This window comes from Salvelinus alpinus, chromosome 12, assembly GCF_045679555.1.
Source record: "Salvelinus alpinus chromosome 12, SLU_Salpinus.1, whole genome shotgun sequence".
Lineage (NCBI taxonomy): Eukaryota > Metazoa > Chordata > Actinopteri > Salmoniformes > Salmonidae > Salvelinus > Salvelinus alpinus.
In genome coordinates this window covers 60,885,081-60,910,797 of record NC_092097.1, presented here as the reverse complement: position 1 = coordinate 60,910,797, position 25,717 = coordinate 60,885,081, and the positions used below count along the sequence as shown (strand labels likewise).

At 45.3% G+C, this 25,717-nt stretch overlaps 2 protein-coding genes across 2 annotated transcripts in view; both read right to left on the bottom strand.

Moving 5' to 3' along the window:
• slmapa (sarcolemma associated protein a) overlaps positions 1 to 25,717 on the bottom strand; it is a 152,056-nt gene that overhangs the window by 81,212 nt on the left and 45,127 nt on the right. The window contains exons 5-6 of the mRNA XM_071336989.1: positions 5,809 to 5,871; positions 2,957 to 3,052 (exon numbers count right to left, since the gene is read on the bottom strand). Coding sequence (XP_071193090.1) covers positions 2,957 to 3,052; positions 5,809 to 5,871 — 159 coding nt within the window. The remainder of the gene's footprint in view (positions 1 to 2,956; positions 3,053 to 5,808; positions 5,872 to 25,717) is intronic.
• Positions 20,934 to 25,702, bottom strand: LOC139536451 (uncharacterized). The gene is made up of 3 exons (XM_071336988.1): positions 23,414 to 25,702; positions 21,888 to 22,979; positions 20,934 to 21,748 (listed from the first exon to the last, which is right to left on the bottom strand). The coding sequence occupies exons 1-2, from the start codon at positions 23,462 to 23,464 to the stop codon at positions 22,371 to 22,373; spliced, it is 660 nt and encodes a 219-aa protein (XP_071193089.1). The 5' UTR covers positions 23,465 to 25,702; the 3' UTR covers positions 20,934 to 21,748; positions 21,888 to 22,370.

The window sequence follows — 25,717 nt, the reverse complement described above, 5'->3', positions numbered from 1 at the left end:
TGGTGGCCAGTAGGGTTAGGGCGGTAGTGTATAGTAACTACCTGCCAGCTGCTCTCTGAAGCCTCCTGTGTGGTGGCCAGTAGGGTTAGGGTGGTAGTGTATAGTAACTACCTGCCAGCTGCTCTCTGAAGCCTCCTGTGTGGTGGCCAGTAGGGTTAAGGGGTGGTAGTGTATAGTAACTACCTGCCAGCTGCTCTCTGAAGCCTCCTGTGTGGTGGCCAGTAGGGTTAGGGTGGTAGTGTATAGTAACTACCTGCCAGCTGCTCTCTGAAGCCTCCTGTGTGGTGGCCAGTAGGGTTAGGGGGCAGTAGTGTATAGTAACTACCTGCCAGCTGCTCTCTGAAGCCTCCTGTGTGGTGGCCAGTAGGGTTAGGGGGCGGTAGTGTATAGTAACTACCTGCCAGCTGCTCTCTGAAGCCTCCTGTGTGGTGGCCAGTAGGGTTAGGGGGCGGTAGTGTATAGTAACTACCTGCCAGCTGCTCTCTGAAGCCTCCTGTGTGGTGGCCAGTAGGGTTAGGGGGTGGTAGTGTATAGTAACTACCTGCCAGCTGCTCTCTGAAGCCTCCTGTGTGGTGGCCAGTAGGGTTAGGGGGCGGTAGTGTATAGTAACTACCTGCCAGCTGCTCTCTGAAGCCTCCTGTGTGGTGGCCAGTAGGGTTAGGGCGGTAGTGTATAGTAACTACCTGCCAGCTGCTCTCTGAAGCCTCCTGTGTGGTGGCCAGTAGGGTTAGGGCGGTAGTGTATAGTAACTACCTGCCAGCTGCTCTCTGAAGCCTCCTGTGTGGTGGCCAGTAGGGTTAGGGGGCGGTAGTGTATAGTAACTACCTGCCAGCTGCTCTCTGAAGCCTCCTGTGTGGTGGCCAGTAGGGTTAGGGGGTGGTAGTGTATAGTAACTACCTGCCAGCTGCTCTCTGAAGCCTCCTGTGTGGTGGCCAGTAGGGTTAGGGCGGTAGTGTATAGTAACTACCTGCCAGCTGCTCTCTGAAGCCTCCTGTGTGGTGGCCAGTAGGGTTAGGGCGGTAGTGTATAGTAACTACCTGCCAGCTGCTCTCTGAAGCCTCCTGTGTGGTGGCCAGTAGGGTTAGGGGGCGGTAGTGTATAGTAACTACCTGCCAGCTGCTCTCTGAAGCCTCCTGTGTGGTGGCCAGTAAGGTTAGGGCGGTAGTGTATAGTAACTACCTGCCAGCTGCTCTCTGAAGCCTCCTGTGTGGTGGCCAGTAGGGTTAGGGGGCGGTAGTGTATAGTAACTACCTGCCAGCTGCTCTCTGAAGCCTCCTGTGTGGTGGCCAGTAGGGTTAGGGGGTGGTAGTGTATAGTAACTACCTGCCAGCTGCTCTCTGAAGCCTCCTATGTGGTGGCCAGTAGGGTTAGGGCGGTAGTGTATAGTAACTACCTGCCAGCTGCTCTCTGAAGCCTCCTGTGTGGTGGCCAGTAGGGTTAAGGGGTGGTAGTGTATAGTAACTACCTGCCAGCTGCTCTCTGAAGCCTCCTGTGTGGTGGCCAGTAGGGTTAGGGGGTGGTAGTGTATAGTAACTACCTGCCAGCTGCTCTCTGAAGCCTCCTGTGTGGTGGCCAGTAGGGTTAGGGCGGTAGTGTATAGTAACTACCTGCCAGCTGCTCTCTGAAGCCTCCTGTGTGGTGGCCAGTAGGGTTAGGGCGGTAGTGTATAGTAACTACCTGCCAGCTGCTCTCTGAAGCCTCCTGTGTGGTGGCCAGTAGGGTTAGGGGGCGGTAGTGTATAGTAACTACCTGCCAGCTGCTCTCTGAAGCCTCCTGTGTGGTGGCCAGTAGGGTTAGGGGGTGGTAGTGTATAGTAACTACCTGCCAGCTGCTCTCTGAAGCCTCCTGTGTGGTGGCCAGTAGGGTTAGGGGGCGGTAGTGTATAGTAACTACCTGCCAGCTGCTCTCTGAAGCCTCCTGTGTGGTGGCCAGTAGGGTTAGGGCGGTAGTGTATAGTAACTACCTGCCAGCTGCTCTCTGAAGCCTCCTGTGTGGTGGCCAGTAGGGTTAGGGGGCGGTAGTGTATAGTAACTACCTGCCAGCTGCTCTCTGAAGCCTCCTGTGTGGTGGCCAGTAGGGTTATGGCGGTAGTGTATAGTAACTACCTGCCAGCTGCTCTCTGAAGCCTCCTGTGTGGTGGCCAGTAGGGTTAGGGCGGTAGTGTATAGTAACTACCTGCCAGCTGCTCTCTGAAGCCTCCTGTGTGGTGGCCAGTAGGGTTAGGGGGCGGTAGTGTATAGTAACTACCTGCCAGCTGCTCTCTGAAGCCTCCTGTGTGGTGGCCAGTAGGGTTAGGGGGTGGTAGTGTATAGTAACTACCTGCCAGCTGCTCTCTGAAGCCTCCTGTGTGGTGGCCAGTAGGGTTAGGGCGGTAGTGTATAGTAACTACCTGCCAGCTGCTCTCTGAAGCCTCCTGTGTGGTGGCCAGTAGGGTTAGGGCGGTAGTGTATAGTAACTACCTGCCAGCTGCTCTCTGAAGCCTCCTGTGTGGTGGCCAGTAGGGTTAGGGGGCGCTAGTGTATAGTAACTACCTGCCAGCTGCTCTCTGAAGCCTCCTGTGTGGTGGCCAGTAGGGTTAGGGGGTGGTAGTGTATAGTAACTACCTGCCAGCTGCTCTCTGAAGCCTCCTGTGTGGTGGCCAGTAGGGTTAGGGGGCGGTAGTGTATAGTAACTACCTGCCAGCTGCTCTCTGAAGCCTCCTGTGTGGTGGCCAGTAGGGTTAGGGCGGTAGTGTATAGTAACTACCTGCCAGCTGCTCTCTGAAGCCTCCTGTGTGGTGGCCAGTAGGGTTAGGGCCGTAGTGTATAGTAACTACCTGCCAGCTGCTCTCTGAAGCCTCCTGTGTGGTGGCCAGTAGGGTTAGGGGCGGTAGTGTATAGTAACTACCTGCCAGCTGCTCTCTGAAGCCTCCTGTGTGGTGGCCAGTAGGGTTAGGGCGGTAGTGTATAGTAACTACCTGCCAGCTGCTCTCTGAAGCCTCCTGTGTGGTGGCCAGGAGGCGTTGCAGCGTTGCCAACTTCTGTTCCAACATCTGCTCCCTGTGTAGGGCCTCCTGGCAGGGGGAGAGAGGGGGAGGGAGAGAGGGGGAGGGAGAGAGGGAGAGAGGGGGAGGGAGAGAGGGAGAGAGGGGGAGGGAGAGAGGGAGAGAGGGGGAGGGAGAGAGGGAGAGAGGGGGAGGGAGAGAGAGGGGGAGGGAGAGAGGGGGAGGGAGGAGAGAGGGGGAGGGAGAGAGGGGGAGGGAGAGAATATGACATCCATCAGCATTATAAGTAATAGCTGAATGTGGAGCTGATGCTCAAGCAGCATCTATTATCAGTCACCAATTTATTTTCTAACGACGTTAGACTGTAAACATGACATAGTGTGAGAGACAACGTTAGACTGTAAACATGACACAGTGTGAGAGACGACATTAGACTGTAAACATTACGTAGTGTGAGACAGCTTTAGACTGTAAACATGACACAGTGTGAGAGACGACATTAGACTGTAAACATTACGTAGTGTGAGACAGCTTTAGACTGTAAACATTACATATTGTGAGAGACGACGTTAGACTGTAAACATGACACAGTGTGAGAGACGACGTTAGACTGTAAACATTACGTAGTGTGAGACAGACTTTAGACTGTAAACATGACATAGTGTGAGAGACGACGTTAGACTGTAAACATGACACAGTGTGAGAGACGACGTTAGACTGTAAACATGACATAGTGTGAGAGACGACGTTAGACTGTAAACATGACACAGTGTGAGAGACGACGTTAGACTGTAAACATTACGTAGTGTGAGAGACCACAGACTGTAAACATGACATAGTGTGAGAGACGACGTTAGACTGTAAACATGACATAGTGTGAGAGACGACGTTAGACTGTAAACATGACACAGTGTGAGAGACGACGTTAGACTGTAAACATGACATAGTGTGAGAGACGACGTTAGACTGTAAACATTACATAGTGTGAGAGACGACGTTAGACTGTAAACATGACATAGTGTGAGAGACGACGTTAGACTGTAAACATGACACAGTGTGAGAGACCACGTTAGACTGTAAACATGACATAGTGTGAGAGACGACGTTAGACTGTAAACATGACACAGTGTGAGAGACGACGTTAGACTGTAAACATTACGTAGTGTGAGAGACCACGTTAGACTGTAAACATGACATAGTGTGAGAGACGACGTTAGACTGTAAACATGACACAGTGTGAGAGACGACGTTAGACTGTAAACATGACATAGTGTGAGAGACCACGTTAGACTGTAAACATTACATAGTGTGAGAGACGACGTTAGACTGTAAACATTACACAGTGTGAGAGACCACGTTAGACTGTAAACATGACATAGTGTGAGAGACGACGTTAGACTGTAAACATTACACAGTGTGAGAGACCACGTTAGACTGTAAACATGACATAGTGTGAGAGACCACGTTAGACTGTAAACATGACATAGTGTGAGAGACCACGTTAGACTGTAAACATTACATAGTGTGAGAGACCACGTTAGACTGTAAACATTACACAGTGTGAGAGACGACGTTAGACTGTAAACATTACATAGTGTGAGAGACGACGTTAGACTGTAAACATTACATAGTGTGAGAGACGACGTTAGACTGTAAACATTACATAGTGTGAGAGACCACGTTAGACTGTAAACATGACATAGTGTGAGACAGCTTTAGACTGTAAACATGACACAGTGTGAGAGACGACATTAGACTGTAAACATTACGTAGTGTGAGACAGCTTTAGACTGTAAACATGACACAGTGTGAGAGACCACGTTAGACTGTAAACATTACGTAGTGTGAGACAGCTTTAGACTGTAAACATGACACAGTGTGAGAGACCACGTTAGACTGTAAACATTACATAGTGTGAGAGACGACGTTAGACTGTAAACATGACACAGTGTGAGAGACGACATTAGACTGTAAACATTACATAGTGTGAGAGACGACGTTAGACTGTAAACATGACACAGTGTGAGAGACCACGTTAGACTGTAAACATTACGTAGTGTGAGACAGCTTTAGACTGTAAACATGACACAGTGTGAGAGACCACGTTAGACTGTAAACATTACATAGTGTGAGAGACGACGTTAGACTGTAAACATGACACAGTGTGAGAGACGACATTAGACTGTAAACATTACACAGTGTGAGAGACCACGTTAGACTGTAAACATTACGTAGTGTGAGACAGCTTTAGACTGTAAACATGACACAGTGTGAGAGACCACGTTAGACTGTAAACATTACATAGTGTGAGAGACGACGTTAGACTGTAAACATGACACAGTGTGAGAGACGACATTAGACTGTAAACATTACATAGTGTGAGAGACGACGTTAGACTGTAAACATGACACAGTGTGAGAGACGACATTAGACTGTAAACATGACACAGTGTGAGAGACCACGTTAGACTGTAAACATGACACAGTGTGAGAGACGACGTTAGACTGTAAACATGACACAGTGTGAGAGACGACGTTAGACTGTAAACATTACACAGTGTGAGAGACGACGTTAGACTGTAAACATTACATAGTGTGAGAGACGACATTAGACGTTTACGTTAGACTGTAAACATTACACCAATAACCTGTAGTATAAGACAGATGAGAGTGAAAGAGTGAAGCACATGGTTCAAGTCTTCAAAGTCCCATATCATTTTAACAGTCCAGTAGCAGTTACACAGTAAGACTATGAATCCATGCACCAGGCAGAGGTAAGAGCGTAGTAGCGCTGCCTGGCCACTAGGTGTCAGTGTTGTTCCATACCTGCAGATACTGGGAGAGCTGGAAGAGTTCCTGAGAGTACATAGTGGGGGTGTTGGCCGCAACCTGCAGGGGAGACACACACCAAGACACCAGGTTACAGTAGATAGGAACACTGGTCACACACACACCAAGACACCAGGTTACAGTAGATAGGAACACTGGTCACACACACACCAAGACATCAGGTTACAGTAGATAGGAACACTGGTAACACACACACCAAGACACCAGGTTACAGTAGATAGGAACACTGGTCACACACACACACACACACCAGGTTACAGTAGATAGGAACACTGGTCACACACACACACACACACACACACACACACCAGGTTACAGTAGATAGGAACACGGTTACAGTAGATAGGAACACTGGTCACACACACACACCACGGCATGGTCACAGTAGATAGGAACACTGGTAAGACACACACACACAGACATCAGGTTACAGTAGATAGGAACACTGGTCACACACACACCAAGACATCAGGTTACAGTAGATAGGAACACTGGTAACACACACACCAAGACACCAGGTTACAGTAGATAGGAACACTGGTAACACACACACCAAGACACCAGGTTACAGTAGATAGGAACACTGGTCACACACACACACACCAAGACACCAGGTTACAGTAGATAGGAACACTGGTCACACACACACACACACACCAGGTTACAGTAGATAGGAACACTGGTCACACACACACACCAGGTTACAGTAGATAGGAACACTGGTCACACACACATCAGGTTACAGTAGATAGGAACACTGGTAAGACACACATCAGGTTACAGTAGATAGGAACACTGGTCACACACACACACACCAGGTTACAATAGATAGGAACACTGGTCACACACACACACACACACCAGGTTACAGTAGATAGGAACACTGGTAAGACACACACACACACCAGGTTACAATAGATAGGAACACTGGTCACACACACACACACCAGGTTACAGTAGATAGGAACACTGGTAAGACACACACACACACACACACATCAGGTTACAGTAGATAGGAACACTGGTCACACACACACACACACACACACACACACACACACACCAGGTTACAGTAGATAGGAACACTGGTCACACACACACACACCAGGTTACAGTAGATAGGAACACTGGTAACACACACACCAGGTTACAGTAGATAGGAACACTGGTAACACACACACACACACACACACACACACACACACACACACACACACACACACACACACACACACACACACACACACACACACACACACCAGGTTACAGTAGATAGGAACACTGGTCACACACACACACATACCAGGTTACAATAGATAGGAACACTGGTAACACACACACACACACACACACACACACACACACACACACACACACACACACACACACACACACACACACCAGGTTACAGTAGATAGGAACACTGGTCACACACACACACACACACACACACACCAGGTTACAATAGATAGGAACACTGGTCACACACACACACCAGGTTACAGTAGATAGGAACACTGGTAACACACACACACACAGGTTACAGTAGATAGGAACACTGGTCACACACACACACACAGACACACCAGGTTACAGTAGATAGGAACACTGGTCACACACACACACACACCAGGTTACAGTAGATAGGAACACTGGTCACACACACCAGGTTACAGTAGATAGGAACACTGGTCACACACACACACACCAGGTTACAGTAGATAGGAACACTGGTCACACACACACACACACACACACAGGTTACTGTAGATAGGAACACTGGTCACACACACACACACCAGGTTACAGTTGATAGGAACACTGGTCACACACACACACACACCAGGTTACAGTAGATAGGAACACTGGTCACACACACACACACACACACACACACACACACACACACACACACACACACACACACACACACACACACACACCAGGTTACAATAGATAGGAACACTGGTAACACACACACACACACACCAGGTTACAGTAGATAGGAACACTGGTAAGACTCACACACCACCCAATACATCTATTGCTGTGCCAAACATGTGGAAACTATGTATAGATTATGGGAGGGTCCAAAAGAGTCAGTGTGAGCCATGAGTCAGCATCTCAGTAAAGAGTCCGCGTCTCAGTGAGTCATGAGTCCGCGTCTCAGTAAAGAGTCAGTGAGTCATGAGTCAGCGTCTCAGTAAAGAGTCAGTGAGTCATGAGTCAGCGTCTCAGTAAAGAGTCAGTGTGAGTCATGAGTCAGCGTCTCAGTAAAGAGTCAGTGTGAGTCAGTCATGAGTCAGCGTCTCAGTAAAGAGTCAGTGAGTCATGAGTCAGCGTCTCAGTAAAGAGTCAGTGTGAGTCATGAGTCAGCGTCTCAGTAAAGAGTCAGTGTGAGTCATGAGTCAGCGTCTCAGTAAAGAGTCAGTTTAGATATTGACAGTGTCAGATGCTGTAGTCAGATATAGCGTCGCCTGGGCTCAGACCATCAGCTAGGGCTGTGCTGCATGATGCTAGGTTAACACGGTTACAGGGCAACCCTCTCCTTCACAGGGCCCTAAAATAAACCTGTCGCTCTGGTCAGGCAGAGAGGAGCTCTGTGTTTAGATCAGGAGGAGAGGCGCTCTGTGTTTAGGCCAGGAGGAGAGGAGCTCTGTGTTTAGGCCAGGAGGAGAGGAGCTCTGTGTTTAGGACAGGAAGGAGAGGAGAGTATAGTTTGGTGTTTAGGACAGGAAGGAGAGGAGAGTATAGTGTTTAGGACAGAGCAGGCAGAAAAAGGGAGCAGAAGATAAGTAATTCAATTTGGGCTGTGCTCTGCGTCTAATGAGATTAAGAGTCCTAAACAAGGAGCCTGGCTGAGGAACTTCACTCTCAATCTACAGAGTAAGACACACTTTATTGGTTTGATATGCAGTCCGTCCCTGTTTACAGGCTTGATATGCAGTCAATCCCTATGTACAGGCTTGATATGCAGTCCATCCCTGTGTACAGGCTTGATATGCAGTCCGTCTCTGTGTACAGTAGAGTTGCTGATGTTATAGATGTGTTGAATGGGCCATCGGGTAGTGTTGCATGGAATACCGAAACTTCTGTACTTTTTCCAATACAAATCAACCCCCGGTTCAGTACTAGAATTTTTGTTACATTCGGTACTTCTGTCAATTGTGTGTCAGGTGATTGAGATGATCAACTCTATCAGCCCCATTATGGCACGAAGACCAAAGATCCTGCTCCACTTCCTCATTCATTACTAGAGCTGTCTGGCTGTGTTGTTAGCTCCCTACTCATCATGTTGTCCAGCTCCACTTCCTCATTCATTACTATAGCTGTCTGTCCACTTCCTCATTCATTACTAGAGCTGTCTGGCTGTGTTGTTAGGTCCCTACTCATCATGTTGTACACAGCTCCACTTCCTCATTCATTACTAGAGATGTCTGTCCACTTCCTCATTCATTACTAGAGCTGTCTGTCCACTTCCTCATTCATTACTAGAGCTGTCTGCTCCCTACTCATCATGTTACACAGCTCCACTTCCTCATTCATTACTAGAGCTGTCTGTCCACTTCCTCATTCATTACTAGAGCTGTCTGTCCACTTCCTCATTCATTACTAGAGCTGTCTGTCCACTTCCTCATTCATTACTAGAGCTGTCTGGCCACTTCCTCATTCATTACTAGAGCTGTCTGTCCACTTCATTCATTACTAGAGCTGTCTGGCTGCCTTGTTAGCTCCCTACTCATCATGTTGCACAGAAGTTAACACACTTGAAAAATGTAACACGACATTTACATTTTGAACATGACTGTTCACAAAACAATGTCCATACAGGCTACAACAGTTACAATTAGGGCTGTCCCCGACTAAAAACAATCTTGGGTCAACCGAAAATTGTCTGTTCTTTCGACCAATTGATGTATTTCAATAAAATCCACTATATGCTTGTCTGATGCTTTATAGAAATTGTTTGATGAAATAAGACAAATGATTCAAGAGGGAGTCAGAGATCCAGATAACCAGAAGAGAAAACCCCCCATATCAACCTGACCATGCTCCTCCTCCCACTCATACGGTCTTTCTACTCTCCTGAAGTCGCCGGTAAAAGGCTACACGAGGAGTCGGCAACCTTTCTCATGTGGAACGCCAATTTATCTTACAATTTGTACCGATCTGTGTGCCAGTTATTGTTTTCATATTCAAAATTGGGGGAACAGCTTCATTTAATTTATAACGTCTTCGTACCTCAAAATCATTGTCATGTGATGTGGCTAACCAAAATAAAAACATTGCATAATGACAAAAATAAATATCCTATAAGTCACATTGGCTATTGCATGTCCTGTCTGCAACCAACTGTAAACAACTATGAACTTGGGTACACCCCTCGCGCTAGTAAACTTACAAAATGGTATAAAATATTCTGGGCCCTCGGAGTTACCTGCGCCATCGAGCTTGGGACAAACAGACATAGCTCTAGGTTATTTGCGCAAAGGTTTAAGCATTATTCAGGCAGGCCTATTTTATAATTCCACTGGATCAGAGCATTTTTCACCTTTCTTGCCGAGTGGTTATCGAAAGGGAGAGAGCTGGAAATATTGAGGAACTATTGTTATTCTCAATGGATGTAAAAACAGACTTTGTTTACTTGCTGTTTTGAGGTGAAGAAAACGTTCCTTTGAGAAGCTCCACAACTCATTAGTGGTGGTGTGTTAAGCCAATCAGAAATACTATCAGATCTCCAAATTAGAGGTCGACCGATTACTCGGAATGGCCGATTAATTAGGGCCGATTTCAAGATCACGCCGATTTTGCCGTTTTATTCTTTTACACCTTTATTTAACTAGGCAAGTCAGTTAAGAACACATTCTTATTTTCAATGACGGCCTAGGAACGGTGGGTTAACTGCCTTGTTCAGGGCAGAACGACAGATTCTTACCTTGTTGCGAGATTGAATCGCTGAGCTGACCTTACGGTTAGCTAGTCCAACGGTCTAACCACCTGCCTCGCGAGGAGCCCACCTGTTACCTTGGCTTCTTACTGCATTCACGTAAGTTGCTAGCTAGCATTAAACTTATCTTATAAAAAACAATCAATCAATCACAATCACTAGTTATAACTACACATGGTTGATGATATTACTAGTTTATCTAGCGTGTCCTGCGTTGCATATAATCGATGCAGTGCGCATTCGCGAAAAAGGACTGTCGTTGCTCCAACGTGTACCTAACCATAAACATCAATGCCTTTCTTAAAATCAATACACAGTAGTATATATTTTTAAACCTGCATATTTAGCTAAAAGAAATCCAGGTTAGCAGGCAATATTAACCAGGTGAAATTGTGTCACTTCTCTTGCGTTCATTGCACGCAGAGTCAGGGTATATGCAACAGTTTGGGCCGCCTGGCTCTTTGCGAACTAATTTGCCAGAAATTTTTGCAATGTAACAGGAATATTTAGACTGATGGATGCCACCCGTTAGATAAAATACGGAACGGTTGCGTATTTCAGTGAAATAATAAATGTTTTGTTTTCGAGGTGATAGTTTCCGGATTCGACCATATTAATGACCTAAGGCTCGTATTTCTGTGTGTTATTATGTTATAATTAAGTCTATGATTTGATAGTGCAGTCTGACTGAGTGATGGTAGGCACCAGCAGGCTCGTAAGCATTCATTCAAACAGCACTTTTGTGCGTTTTGCCAGCAGCTCTTCACTGTGCTTCAAGCATTGCACTGTTTATGACTTCAAGCCTATCAACTCCCGAGATTAGGCTGGTGTAACCGATGTGAAATGGCTAGCTAGTTAGCGGGGTGCGCGCTAATAGCGTTTCAAACGTCACTCTTTCTGAGACTTGGAGTAGTTGTTCCCCTTGCTCTGCATGGGTAACGCTGCTTCGAGGGTGGCTGTTGTCGATGTGTTCCTGGTTCGAGCCCAGGTAGCGGCGAGGAGAGGGACGGAAGCTATACTGTTACACTGGCAATACTAAAGTGCCTATAAGAACATCCAATAATCAAAGGTATATGAAATACAAATGGTATAGAGAGAAATAGTCCTATAATTCCTATAATAACTACAACCTAAAACTTCTTACCTGGGAATACTGAAGACTCATGTTAAAACCACCAGCTTTCATATGTTCTCATGTTCTGAGCAAGGAACTGAAACATTAGCTTTCTTACATGGCACATATTGCACTTTTACTTTCTTCTCCAACACTTTGTTTTTGCATTATTAAAACCAAATTGAACATGTTTTATTATTTATTTGAGGCCAAATAGATTTTATTGATTTTATTGATGTATTATATTAAGTTAAAATAAGTGTTCATTCAGTTTTGTTGTAATTGTCATTATTACAAATAAATAAATGTATTAAAAAACAAATTGGCCGATTAATCGGTATGGGCTTTTCTTGGTCCTCCAATAATCGGTATCGGCGTTGAAAAATCATAATCGGTTGACCTCTAGTCCAAATAAGAAGATTTATATGCCTACATTTGTGCGCAGACCAGGTACCCTGCAGACCAACACTACAAAAGTATGCTTGGTCAAAACATCTCATTCCAAAATCATGGGCATTAACACGGAGTTGGGTTCCCCCTTTGCTTCTATAACAGCCTCTACTTTTCTGGGAAGGTTTTCCACTAGATGTTGGAACATTGCTGCAACCACAAGAGCAATAGTGAGGTCGGACACTGATGTTCGGCGATAAGGCCTGGCTGGCAGTAGGCGTTCCAATTCATCCCAAAGGTGTTTGATGGGGGTTGAGGTCAGGGCTCTGTGCAGGCCAGTCAAGTTCTTCCACACCGATCTCGACAAACCATTTCTGTATGGACGTCACTTTGTGCATGGGGGCATTGTCATGTTGAAACATGAAAAGGGCCTGTTGCCACAAAATTGGAAACACAGAATCTAGAATGTCATTGCATGCTGTAGGGTTAAGCTTTCCCTTCACTGGAACAATGGGGCCTAGCCCGAACCATGAAAAAACAGCCCCAGACCATTATTCCACCTCCACCAAATTTTACAGTTGGACTATGCATTGGGACAGGTAGCGTTCTCCTGGTTTCTGCCAAAACCAGATTCTTCCGTCGGACTGCCAGATGGGGAAGCGTGACTCCAGAGAACGCGTAGCCACTGCTCCAGAGTCCAATAATGGCGGCAAGCTTTACACCACTCCAGCCGACGCTTGGCATTGCGCATGGGGAACTTAAGCTTGTGTGCGGCTGCTCGGCCATAGAAACCCATTTCATGAAGCTCCTGACGAACAGTTATTGTGTTGACGTTGCTTCCAGAGGCAGTTTGGAACTCAGTAGTGAGTGTTGCAACCGAGAACAGACGATTTTAATACGCTACGAGCTTTAGCACTCGGTGGTCCGGTTCTGAGCTTGTGTGGCCTACCACTTCACGGCTGAGCCGTTGTTTCTCACAGACATTTCCACTTCACAATAACAGCACGTACAATTGACCAGGGGCAGCTCTAGCAGGGCAGAAATTTGACGAACTGACTTGTTGGAAAGGTGGCATCCTATGACGGTGCCACATTGAAAGTCACTGAGCTCTTCAGTAAGGCAATTCTACTGCCAATGTCTGTCTGTGGAGATTGCACGGCTTGTATGCTCGATTTTACACACTGGTCAGCAACAGGTGTGGCTGAAATAACCGAAACCTCTAATTTGAAGGGGTGTCCACATACTTTTGTACATATAGTAGGGCTGCCCCCATTTAGTCGTTTGTTTGGTCGATAGACTGTTGGTCACCTGATACTATTTCTGATTGTCGTAGCTCACCATCACCGTGGAGCTTCTCAAAGTCATTTCTTCTTCGGCTCAAAACAGCAAGTAAACTAAGTCTGTTTTTTACATCCATTGATAATGACAAGACTTTCTCAATGTAGCCTATTTGAAAAACCTTCTTTCAATAACCAGTCATCATGAAAGGGGAAACAAGGTAATGCTCTGATCTTACTTCTCCCTTGCGCAAATAGTCTAGAACTATTTTATGATATTTAACTCAGATGCCCAACAATTGAACAGAGCAGTAGCTGAGATTGTGTGTCTGGCTAATATGCCTTTTTTGTGTGATATAATTTTTGGTATTGAGTCTCGTGATGGTATCGAGTATTGTGACACTAAACCACCTATCGGTATCTAAGTCCAAATTCCTGACAACACTACCATCAGGTAACAACTGAATCAACAGAAGGTAAGTAGACATGTTGAATGGGCCATCAGGTAACAACTGAATCAACAGACGGTAAGTAGACATGTTGAATGGGCCATCAGGTAACAACTGAATCAACAGAAGGTAAGTAGACATGTTGAATGGGCCATCAGGTAACAACAGAAGGTAAGTAGACATGTTGAATGGACCATCGGGTAACAACTGAATCAACAGAAGGTAAGTAGACATGTTGAATGGGCCATCAGGTAACAACAGAAGGTAAGTAGACATGTTGAATGGGCCATCGGGTAACAACTGAATCAACAGAAGGTAAGTAGACATGTTGAATGGGCCATCAGGTAACAACTGAATCAACAGAAGACAGGAGGTAAACTTTTGGCCACAGTCCCCCAGTCAGCAACAGATGATTATATTCCTTGGAAAACCAACCGTATTCAACCCAACCAACCCAACCAGCCAACCGTATTCAACCCAACCAGCCAACCGTACTAAAACCAACCATCCGTACTAAAACCATCCATCCGTACTAAAACCAACCATCCGTACTTAAAACCAACCATCCGTACTTAAAACCAACCATCCGTACTTAAAACCAACCATCCGTATTAAAACCAACCATCCGTACTAAAACCAACCATCCGTACTAAAACCAACCATCCGTACTAAAACCAACCGTATTAAAACCAACCATCCGTACTAAAACCATCCGTATTAAAACCAACTAGTCAACTGATAAAGAGGTCAGCAACATCCCAAGGACCCGTTGAAACGCTTCACAACTTCTAGCCACTGTGGTTGGTTGATGAACAGATGAATAACATCCACATGGATAGTGAACTTGGTCACATGCAGACGTCTATGCACGAAGAGAACCAATCCAGGCTAGATGTCTCCTGGTTGGCTGACTGGTTGGCTGACTGGTTGGCTGACTGGTTGGCTGACAACGTCACGTGTAGCCATGAGGCAGAAGGCCGTGTGGTGTCGTGTTTCTGAACGGTCAGATAGCTAGCAACAATGACAAGCTGCCTTGTGGGTAATCATAGGTGGCTCGTTTCAGCTCGTTGTATATCTTGCTTTTTAGTATTTTATTAGGATCCCTATTAGCTACATGTAAAGCTGAAGCTACTCTTCCTGGGGTCCACACAAAACATTACCTAACATTAATAAAGAATTACAGCTGAAGGACATAACTACATAAAATGACAGTACAAAACATTAATAGATATGTACAGAACTACATAAATAAAATAAATATATTTATAACAATACATAGCATTAGACATACATAAACTCAGCCAAAAAAAGAAACGTCCTTTTTTCAGGACACTGTCTTTCAAAGATAATTTGTAAAAATCCAAATAACTTCACAGATCTTCATTGTAAAGTGTTTAAACACCGTTTCCCGTGCTTGTTCAATGAACCATAAACAATTAATGAACATGCACCTGTGGAACTGTCGTTAAGACACTAACAGCTTACAGACAGTAGGCAATTAAGGTCACAGTTATGAAAACTTAGGACACTAAAGAGGCCTTTCTACTGACTCTGAAAAACACCAAAAGAAAGATGCCCAGGGTCCCTCATCTGCGTGAACGTGCCTTAGGCATGCTGCAAGGATGCATGAGGACTGCAGATGTGGCCAGGGCAATAAATTGCAATGTCCGTACTGTGAGACGCCTATACAGCGCAACAGGGAGACAGGACGGACAGCTGATCGTCCTCGCAGTGGCAGACCACGTGTAACACCTGCACAGGATGGTCGGATTCGCGTTTATCATCGAAGGAATTACACCGAGGCCTGTACTCTGGAGCGGGATCGATTTGGAGGTGGAGGGTCCGTCATGGTCTGGGGCGGTGTGTCACAGCATCATCGGACTGAGCTTGTTGTCATTGCAGGCAATCTCAACGCTGTGTGTTACAGGGAAGACATCCTCCTCCCTCATGTTGTACCCTTCCTGCAGGCTCATCCTGACATGACCCTCCAGCATGACAATGCCACCAGCCATACTGCCCGTTCTGCACGTGATTTCCTGCAAGACAGGAATGTCAGTGTTCTGCCATGGCCAGCGAAGAGCCCGGATCTCAATCCCATTCAGCACGTCTGGGTTAGATCGAATCGGAGGGTGAGGGTTAGGGCCATTCACACCAGAAATGTCCGGGAACTTGCAGGTGCCTTGGTGGAAGAGTGGGGTAACATCTCACAGCAAGAACTGGCAAACCATGAGGAGGAGATGCACTGCAGTACTTAATGCAGCTGGTGGCCACACCAGATACTGACTGTTACTTTTGTTTTTGACCCCCCCCCCCTTTGTTCTGAGACACATTATTCCATTTCTGTTAGTCACATGTCTGTAGAACTTGTTCAGTTTATGTCTAAGTTGTTGAATCTTGTTATGTTCATACAAATATTTACACATGTTAAGTTTGCTGAAAATAAACACAGTTGACAGTGAGAGGACGTTTCTTTTTCTTTTTTTGAGTTTATATATAATATAACACACTTACATATTCTGATATTCTAATAACAGCTACACTGCAGTCGTCCATTTTGTTACAGTTTCTTACTGTAACAATTGCATGTCCTGATCCTAATCTCTCAGAAGCAGTTCTGTAAAACACTAGTGAGAATCTCACAACATGAGGAACCACCACCCCCCGTGTCCTTGGTTTGACGTCAATATTATGGTTAATAATGATGTCCTTCGTAGATGCTACTGAATGCAAGGGCAACAGAAACGACAATGGAAAAGCAACAAATCCTCCAGCTGTTATCAACCTAGCAACATTCAGCTCATAAGCACCAGCTGTCAGAGCAGCTCACAGATTACTGCACCTGTACATAGCCCATCTATAATGGTGCTCCTTTGCACCCCATTATTTCTATCTCTACTTTGCACATCCTTCCACTGCAAATCTACCATTCCAGTGTTTTACTTGCTATATTGTATTTACTTCGCCACCATGGCCTTTTTTTGCCTTTACCTCCCTTATCTCACCTCATTTGCTCACATTTAAATAGACTTATTTTTCTACTGTATTATTGACTGTATATTTGTTTATTCCATGTGTAACTCTTTGTTGTTGTTTGTGTCGAACTGCTTTGCTTTATCTTGGCCAGGTCGCAATTGTATATGAGAACTTGTTCTCAACTTGCCTACCTGGTTAAATAAAGGTGAAATAAAATAAAATAAAAATAATTGAGCTATAGATGGAGTTTCCTCTCCAATGAGGCTTCAATTTAATCCTTCCACTTTAGCTTGGGGTATCTACTAAACCCACTTCCATCTGTGAATAAAACAAATACATACATTCTGCAGTTTAATGTTTAAACCAACTCATCTGGTTATTATATCCAATAACAGTTTTTATTCAAAGTCAGATGTTTTAGGAAGACAGTCATGTGCACGTTCCCACTAGTGGCCATTTTGAAAGCTGCAAAAAAAAACAATAAACGTGTTGAGGCGACCCTCAGATACACATGTTCCTGATATATTTTGTACGTTCTCAGATCATTTTACATAAAGTGTTATCACTTCAGAAAGTACTAGTGTTTAACAGAACTGCTTCTGAGATCAGGACATGCAATTGTTACTGTAACAAAATGGATGACTGCATATACACCTATATGCAGATGATAGCATATTTCAATGGGCATTACCGGTAATTACTATTTCTTGCCAATTGAAAATGTGTTTCTCATTTCTTGCAATCGTGCATGTCAAAGTCACACAGTAGAAACATAACTTAAACTACAACAAGATAAAAATGTTTAGGCATTCATAGCTCACGTCTATTTTTGGTCTATTTTACTGTTAACTTAACCTTGCATATACACAGATTACATTTTTTGTAAATGTGATATTTATGTTAGGTGGGTTTAAAGGGTATATAAAAGTGGCATATAAAAAAACACTCCCTTTACACAGAATGTAAATGGCAATAAAGAAATATTGTTCAATATGATCAATAATAACTTTGCATTGCCTATCGTCAATATTTATACCCCAAACCATCGGTTTTGAAATATTTTGATTAGATTGATTTTTTTTAACCATAAATCACTGTTGTTCCTATATATATATATATAACTAGGCAAGTCAGTTAAGAACAAATTATTTTCAATGACGACCTAGGAACAGTGGGTTAACTGACTTGTTCAGGGGCAGAACGACAGATTTTTCCTTGTCAGCTCGGGGATTCGATCTAGCAACCTTTCGGTTACTAGTACAACGCTCTAACCACTAGGCTACCTGCCACCCCATTAAGCCCAGTGTGCTCCCACTGAGCCCAGTGGAAAAATAACCTCTCCCTCAACATCGACAAAACAAAGTTGCTGATCGTGGACTTCAGGAGACAGCAGAGGGAGAATGCCCACATTCACATCAACGGGGCCGCAGCGGAGAGGGTGAAAAGCATCAAGTTCCTACGCATACACATCACTGACAATCTGAAAATGGTTCACCAACAGACAGTGTGGTGAACCTGAGGCGAGCCGCTGAGACTCTAAAACTTTAACAGATGCACCATTGAGAGCATCCTGTCAGGCTGCAATCACCGCCTGGTATGGCAACTGCACCGTCAGCAACCGCTGGGCTCTCCAGAGGGTGGCCCAATGTGAAACCGGGGGCACACCGCCTGCCCTCCAGGACATCTACAGCACCCGGTGTCACAGGAAGGCCATCAACCACCTGAGCCACTGCCTGTTCACCCCGCTACCATCCAGAAGGCGAGTTCAGTACAGGTGCATCAAAGCTGGGACCGAGAGACTGGGAAAACAGCTTCTATCTCAAGGCCATCAGACTGTTAAATAGTCACCACTAGCCGGCCTCCACCTAGTACACCGTCCTGAACTTTAGTCACTGTCATTAGCCGGCTACCACCCGGTTACTCAACCCTGCACCTTAAAGGCTGCTTCCTGTCATGGAACACGGGTCACTTTAATAATGTTTACATACTGTTTTAATAATTTCACATGTATATACTGTACTTTAGTCAATGCCATCCCATTTAACTATTGCTGTACATACTATTTTATCCTACAGCATAAATACACACACAACGGACTCAGACGTGGCTCGACCTAATAGTTCTTTATTCCGTTATTTTACATTCCTGTGTATTGTTAGATATTTACTGCACTGTTGGAAGCTAGGAACACAAGCATTCCACAATAAACATGTGCTAAATGTGTATGAGACCAATAACATTTGATTTGTGTCGATAGTTGCGAGAGGAAAAAAAATCGAATGAATCCATTTTGAAAAATCAGGCTGTAACAACAAATGTGGAATAAGTGAAGTGGTATGAATACTTTAAGGTACTGTATTACTGTGAATTCGTTCAGGCTTTGAGGACGATGTAGAGACCTTAACTTGCCTTGTTGAGTATGAATGCCTGTCAGTTGATCAAATAGACAGTTAACACACTTCATATTTTTAAAATAGACAATTCTCTCCTCTACCCTGAGCAGGAAAAGATCAACGTGTTGCTGCTCGTTTCTGGGCCAGCTTAATTATTTCTTAATAATATACATGAGGTGTTATGACCAGTCTTACTATGTGATGTAACTAACGAGGTGTTATGACCAGTCTTACTATGTGATGTAACTAACGAGGTGTTATGACCAGTCTTACTATGTGATGTAAATGAGGTGTTATGACCAGTCTTACTATGTGATGTAACTAACGAGGTGTTATGACCAGTCTTACTATGTGATGTAACTAACGAGGTGTTATGACCAGTCTTACTATGTGATGTAACTAACGAGGTGTTATGACCAGTCTTACTATGTGATGTAACTAACGAGGTGTTATGACCAGTCTTACTATGGATGCACCTGAGCTCAATTTCAAGTCTCATCGCAAAGGGTCTGAATACTTATGTAAATAAGGTATGTTTATTTTAAATAGATTTCTAAAAAAAAAATCTACAAACCTGTTTTTGCTTTGTCATTATGGGGTATTGTGTGTAGATTGATGAGGTGTTTTTATTTAATCCACTTCAGAATAAAGCTGTAATGTAACAAGAGAGCCAGGGCGAAAAGGCTTACTCATTACAAAACAAGTTTAAAAGACCCCCCCCCCCCCCAGACATGTGCCATGGAAGGAACACATGGTTAGGAGAGGACAACTCAGCCCAAAGCCAGCCAATCAGATTTTTGGACTGCTCACACACTTGGACAGACTCAGTTCTTTGTGTGCACTGTAAACCAAAGTACTTTGAACTAAAAATATAGAATTTTAAATCTTGTTAATAAAATTAAACCTGATTCTATGGCGTCTCAGTGTTCAGTAATTTAGACTGAACTACACCACCAGAAGAAGAAAGTCGGTGGCTCGCAGCTCTTCTCTACGTTATTAGTCAGTGGCTCGCAGCTCTTCTCTACATTATCAGTCAGTGGCTGACAGCTCTTCTGTACATTATCAGTCAGTGGCTCGCAGCTCTTCTCTACATTATCAGTCAGTGGCTGACAGCTCTTCTGTACATTATCAGTCAGTGGCTGACAGCTCTTCTGTACATTATCAGTCAGTGGCTCGCAGCTCTTCTGTACATTATCAGTCAGTGGCTCGCAGCTCTTCTGTACATTATCAGTCAGTGGCTGACAGCTCTTCTGTACATTATCAGTCAGTGGCTGACAGCTCTTCTGTACATTATCAGTCAGTGGCTCGCAGCTCTTCTGTACATTATCAGTCAGTGGCTCGCAGCTCTTCTCTACATTATCAGTCAGTGGCTCGCAGCTCTTCTCTACATTATCAGTCAGTGGCTCGCAGCTCTTCTCTACATTATCAGTCAGTGGCTAGCAGCTCTTCTGTACATTATCAGTCAGTGGCTCGCAGCTCTTCGGTAAGTTGTCAGCACCTGATGTTTAAATAGAATGCATTCAAACACCTTGTATTGCGAAGAAATGCCAACAGAGCTTTTTCAGCAGACAAAAATACACATTTATTCTGGCTTCTGAAAGTAAAACGCAATACAACCTTGTCTGCTATGACCAGACATGTAAACAACAAGTGTCAAAGTTTCAGTGTAGATACAAATATTACTGAGGAATAGAAATATGTTGGGAACAATAGTAAAACAGCGTCTGACTCCTGAGATGTCTGAACAACAACAGAACTAGTTGTTAATTTCACTGTGGTGGTCCCAGTCGTTCGAACCATGTCCTCTTCTTGAAGTCATGCACGGTCTCATGGTCCCAGTCGTTCGAACCATGTCCTCTACTTGAAGTCATGCACGGTCTCATGGTCCCAGTCGTTCGAACCATGTCCTCTTCTTGAAGTCATGCACGGTCTCATGGTCCCAGTCATTCGAACCATGTCCTCTTCTTGAAGTCATGCCCAATCTCATGGTCCCCAGTCATTCGAACCATGTCCTCTACTTGAAGTCACGCACGGTCTCATTGTTCAGTCATTCGAACCATGTCCTCTTCTTGAAGTCATGCACGGTCTCATGGTCCCAGTCGTTCGAACCATGTCCTCTTCTTGAAGTCATGCATGGTCTCATGGTCCCAGTCGTTCGAACCATGTCCTCTTCTTGAAGTCATGCACAATCTCAGGGTACCAGTCGTTCGAACCATGTCATCTACTTGAAGTCATGCCCAATCTCATGGTCCCAGTCGTTCGAACCATGTCCCCTTCTTGAAGTCACGCACCATCTCATGCAGATGTTGATAGATTTCCTCTGGTGTTTTGGCGAGAGTTCATCCATGAAATCAGCTATAGGTGCCAGGGCCCTGTGAAGAGGAGGAGAAGAGGGGGAGACATTAGGAGTGTCTGGGGAACAGTGTACATGGTGAGGAGAGGAGGGGGGACAACAGAAGAGAGGAAAGGGGATTAGAGTAGAGGAGAGGGAAATTATTTGTGTTTATTTACCTCAGGGATAAGCTGGTGGCTCCGGTGCGTGACGTTCTTCAGATTTTGAGGTCTGTCTTCAAATAATTTGCAATGTCTTTGCCAGTGATGTGTCAAGGGCTGAGTCTGCAGCTCTTTCCTCCCTTCTCACAGTCCTGCTACTACTACTGCCTTGTGGCATCGCTGAGGAGCTCACACTCCTGCTGCTACTGCCTTGTGGCATCGCTGAGGAGCTCACACTCCTGCTGCTACTGCCTTGTGGCATCGCTGAGGAGCTCACAGCCCTGCTGATACTGCTCTGTGGCATCGCTGAGGAGCTCACAGCCCTGCTACTACTACTTCTGCTGCTCTGTGGCATCGCTGAGGAGCTCACAGCCCTGTTTCTACTGCTGCTGCTCTGTGGCGTGGGTGAGGAGCAAGCCAGTGGACTAGTTCTTGGAGGTGGGCCCAGGATAGAACTTGCCAGGTTCTACATGGAGATTGTTTCCAATTCTGCACTGCAGCTCAGTGTGAGAGATGGACTTGGGGTCTGTTGAACAGGCAGTGCTGGGGGCAGAGGTAGGGCTGGGTGGCAGAGGTAGGGCTAAGGGGGCTGTTGAACAGGCAGTGCTGGGGGCAGAGGTAGGGCTGGGTGGCAGAGGTAGGGCTAAGGGGGCTGTTGAACAGGCAGTGCTGGGGGCAGAGGTAGGGCTGGGTGGCAGAGGTAGGGCTAAGGGGGCTGTTGAACAGGCAGTGCTGGGGGCAGAGGTAGGGCTTGGGGGCTGTTGAACAGGCAGTGCTGGGGGCAGAGGTAGGGCTGGGGGGCTGTTGAACAGGCAGTGCTGGGGGCAGAGGTAGGGCTTGGGGGCTGTTGAACAGGCAGTGCTGGGGGCAGAGGTAGGGCTGGGGGGCTGTTGAACAGGCAGTGCTGGGGGCAGAGGTAGGGCTTGGGGGATGTTGAACAGGCAGTGCTGGGGGGCAGAGGTAGGGCTGGGTGGCAGAGGTAGGGCTTGGGGGATGTTGAACAGGCAGTGCTGGGGGGCAGAGGTAGGGCTGGGGGGCAGAGGTAGGGCTGGGGGGCAGAGGTAGGGCAGAGAACAAAACCAGGTGTGGTCTCCATTCACCTGTTTGTGCCTTGAAAAATAAACAAAGCAGAGGGCTATTTATTACACATGTGCAAACCGATCAATGAACATGGAATATCATTAACTGAGACTACAATAGACTATTTAATGTTGCAACCGTTTGAGCAGAGTTGAGTAGGCCTGGCCAAGCTATTGTACCAGGCCTGGCCAAGCTATTGTACTCAACTCTGCTCCAACGGTTGCAACATTTTGACTAGCTGGATCTTGAAACCAAACTTAGACTTTGGTGTAACCAACATGGGAAGCTTATGATTCTTTCTGACAAAATGTTTGATCAAAAGTTGTAAAGATCTTTAGTTTATTTGGTTGCTTGCTCTGCACGAGTATGCTGCTAGGCTAGCTAGCCAGCAAAGTAGCTAGCGCTAGCTATAGTTAGCAAAACATGGCTACTTTTTGTCGACTAAAATAGAAAATACAACATACCCCATCCTTCGGTGAAGACTGCATGTTGCTTTCAGTCTTCCCATGCTTCATGTGCTGAACAAGCCAGCAGCAACATTTCTGGAATCTTCACTGAGGCCCTTGTTTCTTTTCTTGCCTTGACGAACTGTTCGCGAAAGCTACCCCACTTCTTTGAACAAGTGGTTGGGTCAGACTGCAGCATCTCTGCAATTTCCCTCCGTGAATTGGAGGGGTGTCCACATGAAAATTGTCTGTCCTCGGTTGCAACACTCACTACCGAGCTCCTAACTGCCAATTTTTACATATATATATTTGTAATAATGACAATAATACTCAATGAACACTTAATATCAATAAAATCAATTAAGTCTCAAATAAACAGATTAAATCGGACGATTTAAAAATAAAAATGTAAATATTTTTTTTGTAAAGAAAAGTACTATATATATATATATATATATATATATACACACTGCTCAAAAAAATAAAGGGAACACTTAAACAACACAATGTAACTCCAAGTCAATCACACTTCTGTGAAATCAAACTGTCCACTTAGGAAGCAACACTGATTGACAATAAATTTCACATGCTGTTGTGCAAATGGAATAGACAAAAGGTGGAAATTATAGGCAATTAGCAAGACACCCCCAAAAAAGGAGTGATTCTGCAGGTGGTGACCAGACAACTTCTCAGTTCCTATGCTTCCTGGCTGATGTTTTGGTCACTTTTGAATGCTGGCGGTGCTCTCACTCTAGTGGTAGCATGAGACGGAGTCTACAACCCACACAAGTGGCTCAGGTAGTGCAGTTCATCCAGGATGGCACATCAATGCGAGCTGTGGCAAAAAGGTTTGCTGTGTCTGTCAGCGTAGTGTCCAGAGCATGGAGGCGCTACCAGGAGACAGGCCAGTACATCAGGAGACGTGGAGGAGGCCGTAGGAGGGCAACAACCCAGCAGCAGGACCGCTACCTCCGCCTTTGTGCAAGGAGGTGCACTGCCAGAGCCCTGCAAAATGACCTCCAGCAGGCCACAAATGTGCATGTGTCAGCATATGGTCTCACAAGGGGTCTGAGGATCTCATCTCGGTACCTAATGGCAGTCAGGCTACCTCTGGCGAGCACATGGAGGGCTGTGCGGCTGGATGGGAGACCAGGTGCTGCTGGAAGTGGTGTTGGAGGGCCAGTAGGAGGCACTCTTTCCTCTGGTCTAAACAAAGATCCCAATGCCCCAGGGCAGTGATTGGGGACACTGCTCTGTGTAGGGTGCCGTCTTTCGGATGGGACGTTAAAACGGGTGTCCTGACTCTCTGAGGTCATTAAAGATCCCATGGCACTTATCGTAAGAGTAGGGGTGTTAACCCCGGTGTCCTGGCTAAATTCCCAATCTGGCCCTCAACCATCACGGTCACCTAATAATCCCCAGTTTACAATTGGCTCATTCATCCCCCTCCTCTCCCCTGTAACTATTCCCCAGGTCGTTGCTGCAAATGAGAACGTGTTCTCAGTCAACTTACCTGGTAAAATAACGGTAAAATAAAAAAATAAAAATAAAAAATAAAAAAGGTTAAAACCGGAAACTATCATTTCGAGAACAAAACGTTTATTCTTTCAGGGAAATTCGGAACCGTTCAGTATTTCATCTAATGTTATGTCATAATTACGTAAAAATCTGGCAAATTAGTTCGCAACGAGCCAGGCGGGCCAAACTGTTGCATATACCCTGACTCTGCGTGCAATGAACGCAAGAGAAGTGACACAATTTCCCTAGTGTAATATTGCCTGCTAACATGAATTTCTTTTAACTAAATATGCAGGTTTAAAAAAAATATACTTCTGTGTATTGATTTTAAGAAAGGCATTGATGTTTAGGTACACATTGGTGCAACAACAGTGCTTTTTTCGCAAATGCGCTTGTTAAATCACCCGTTTGGCAAAGTAGGCTGTGATTCAATGATATGCACCGCATCGATTATATGCAACGCAGGACAAGCTAGATAAACAAGTAATATCATCAACCACGTGTATTTAACTAGTGATTATGTTAAGATTGATTGTTTTTTTATAAGATAAGTTTAATGTTTGCTAGCACCTTACCTTGGCTCCTTGCTGCACTCGCATAACAGGTAGTCAGCCTCCCACGCAGTCTCCTCGTGGAGTGCAATGTAATCGGCCCTAATTAATCGTCCACTCCGATTAAATCGGTCCACCTCTAGTGCATATACTATTGGCTATGTAGTGTATGAGCATGAACTGTTCTGTTGGGAAGCATGCCGTAACCCTAACCACTTACCCCAATTCTAACCCTAATTGCACCCCCCCCCCC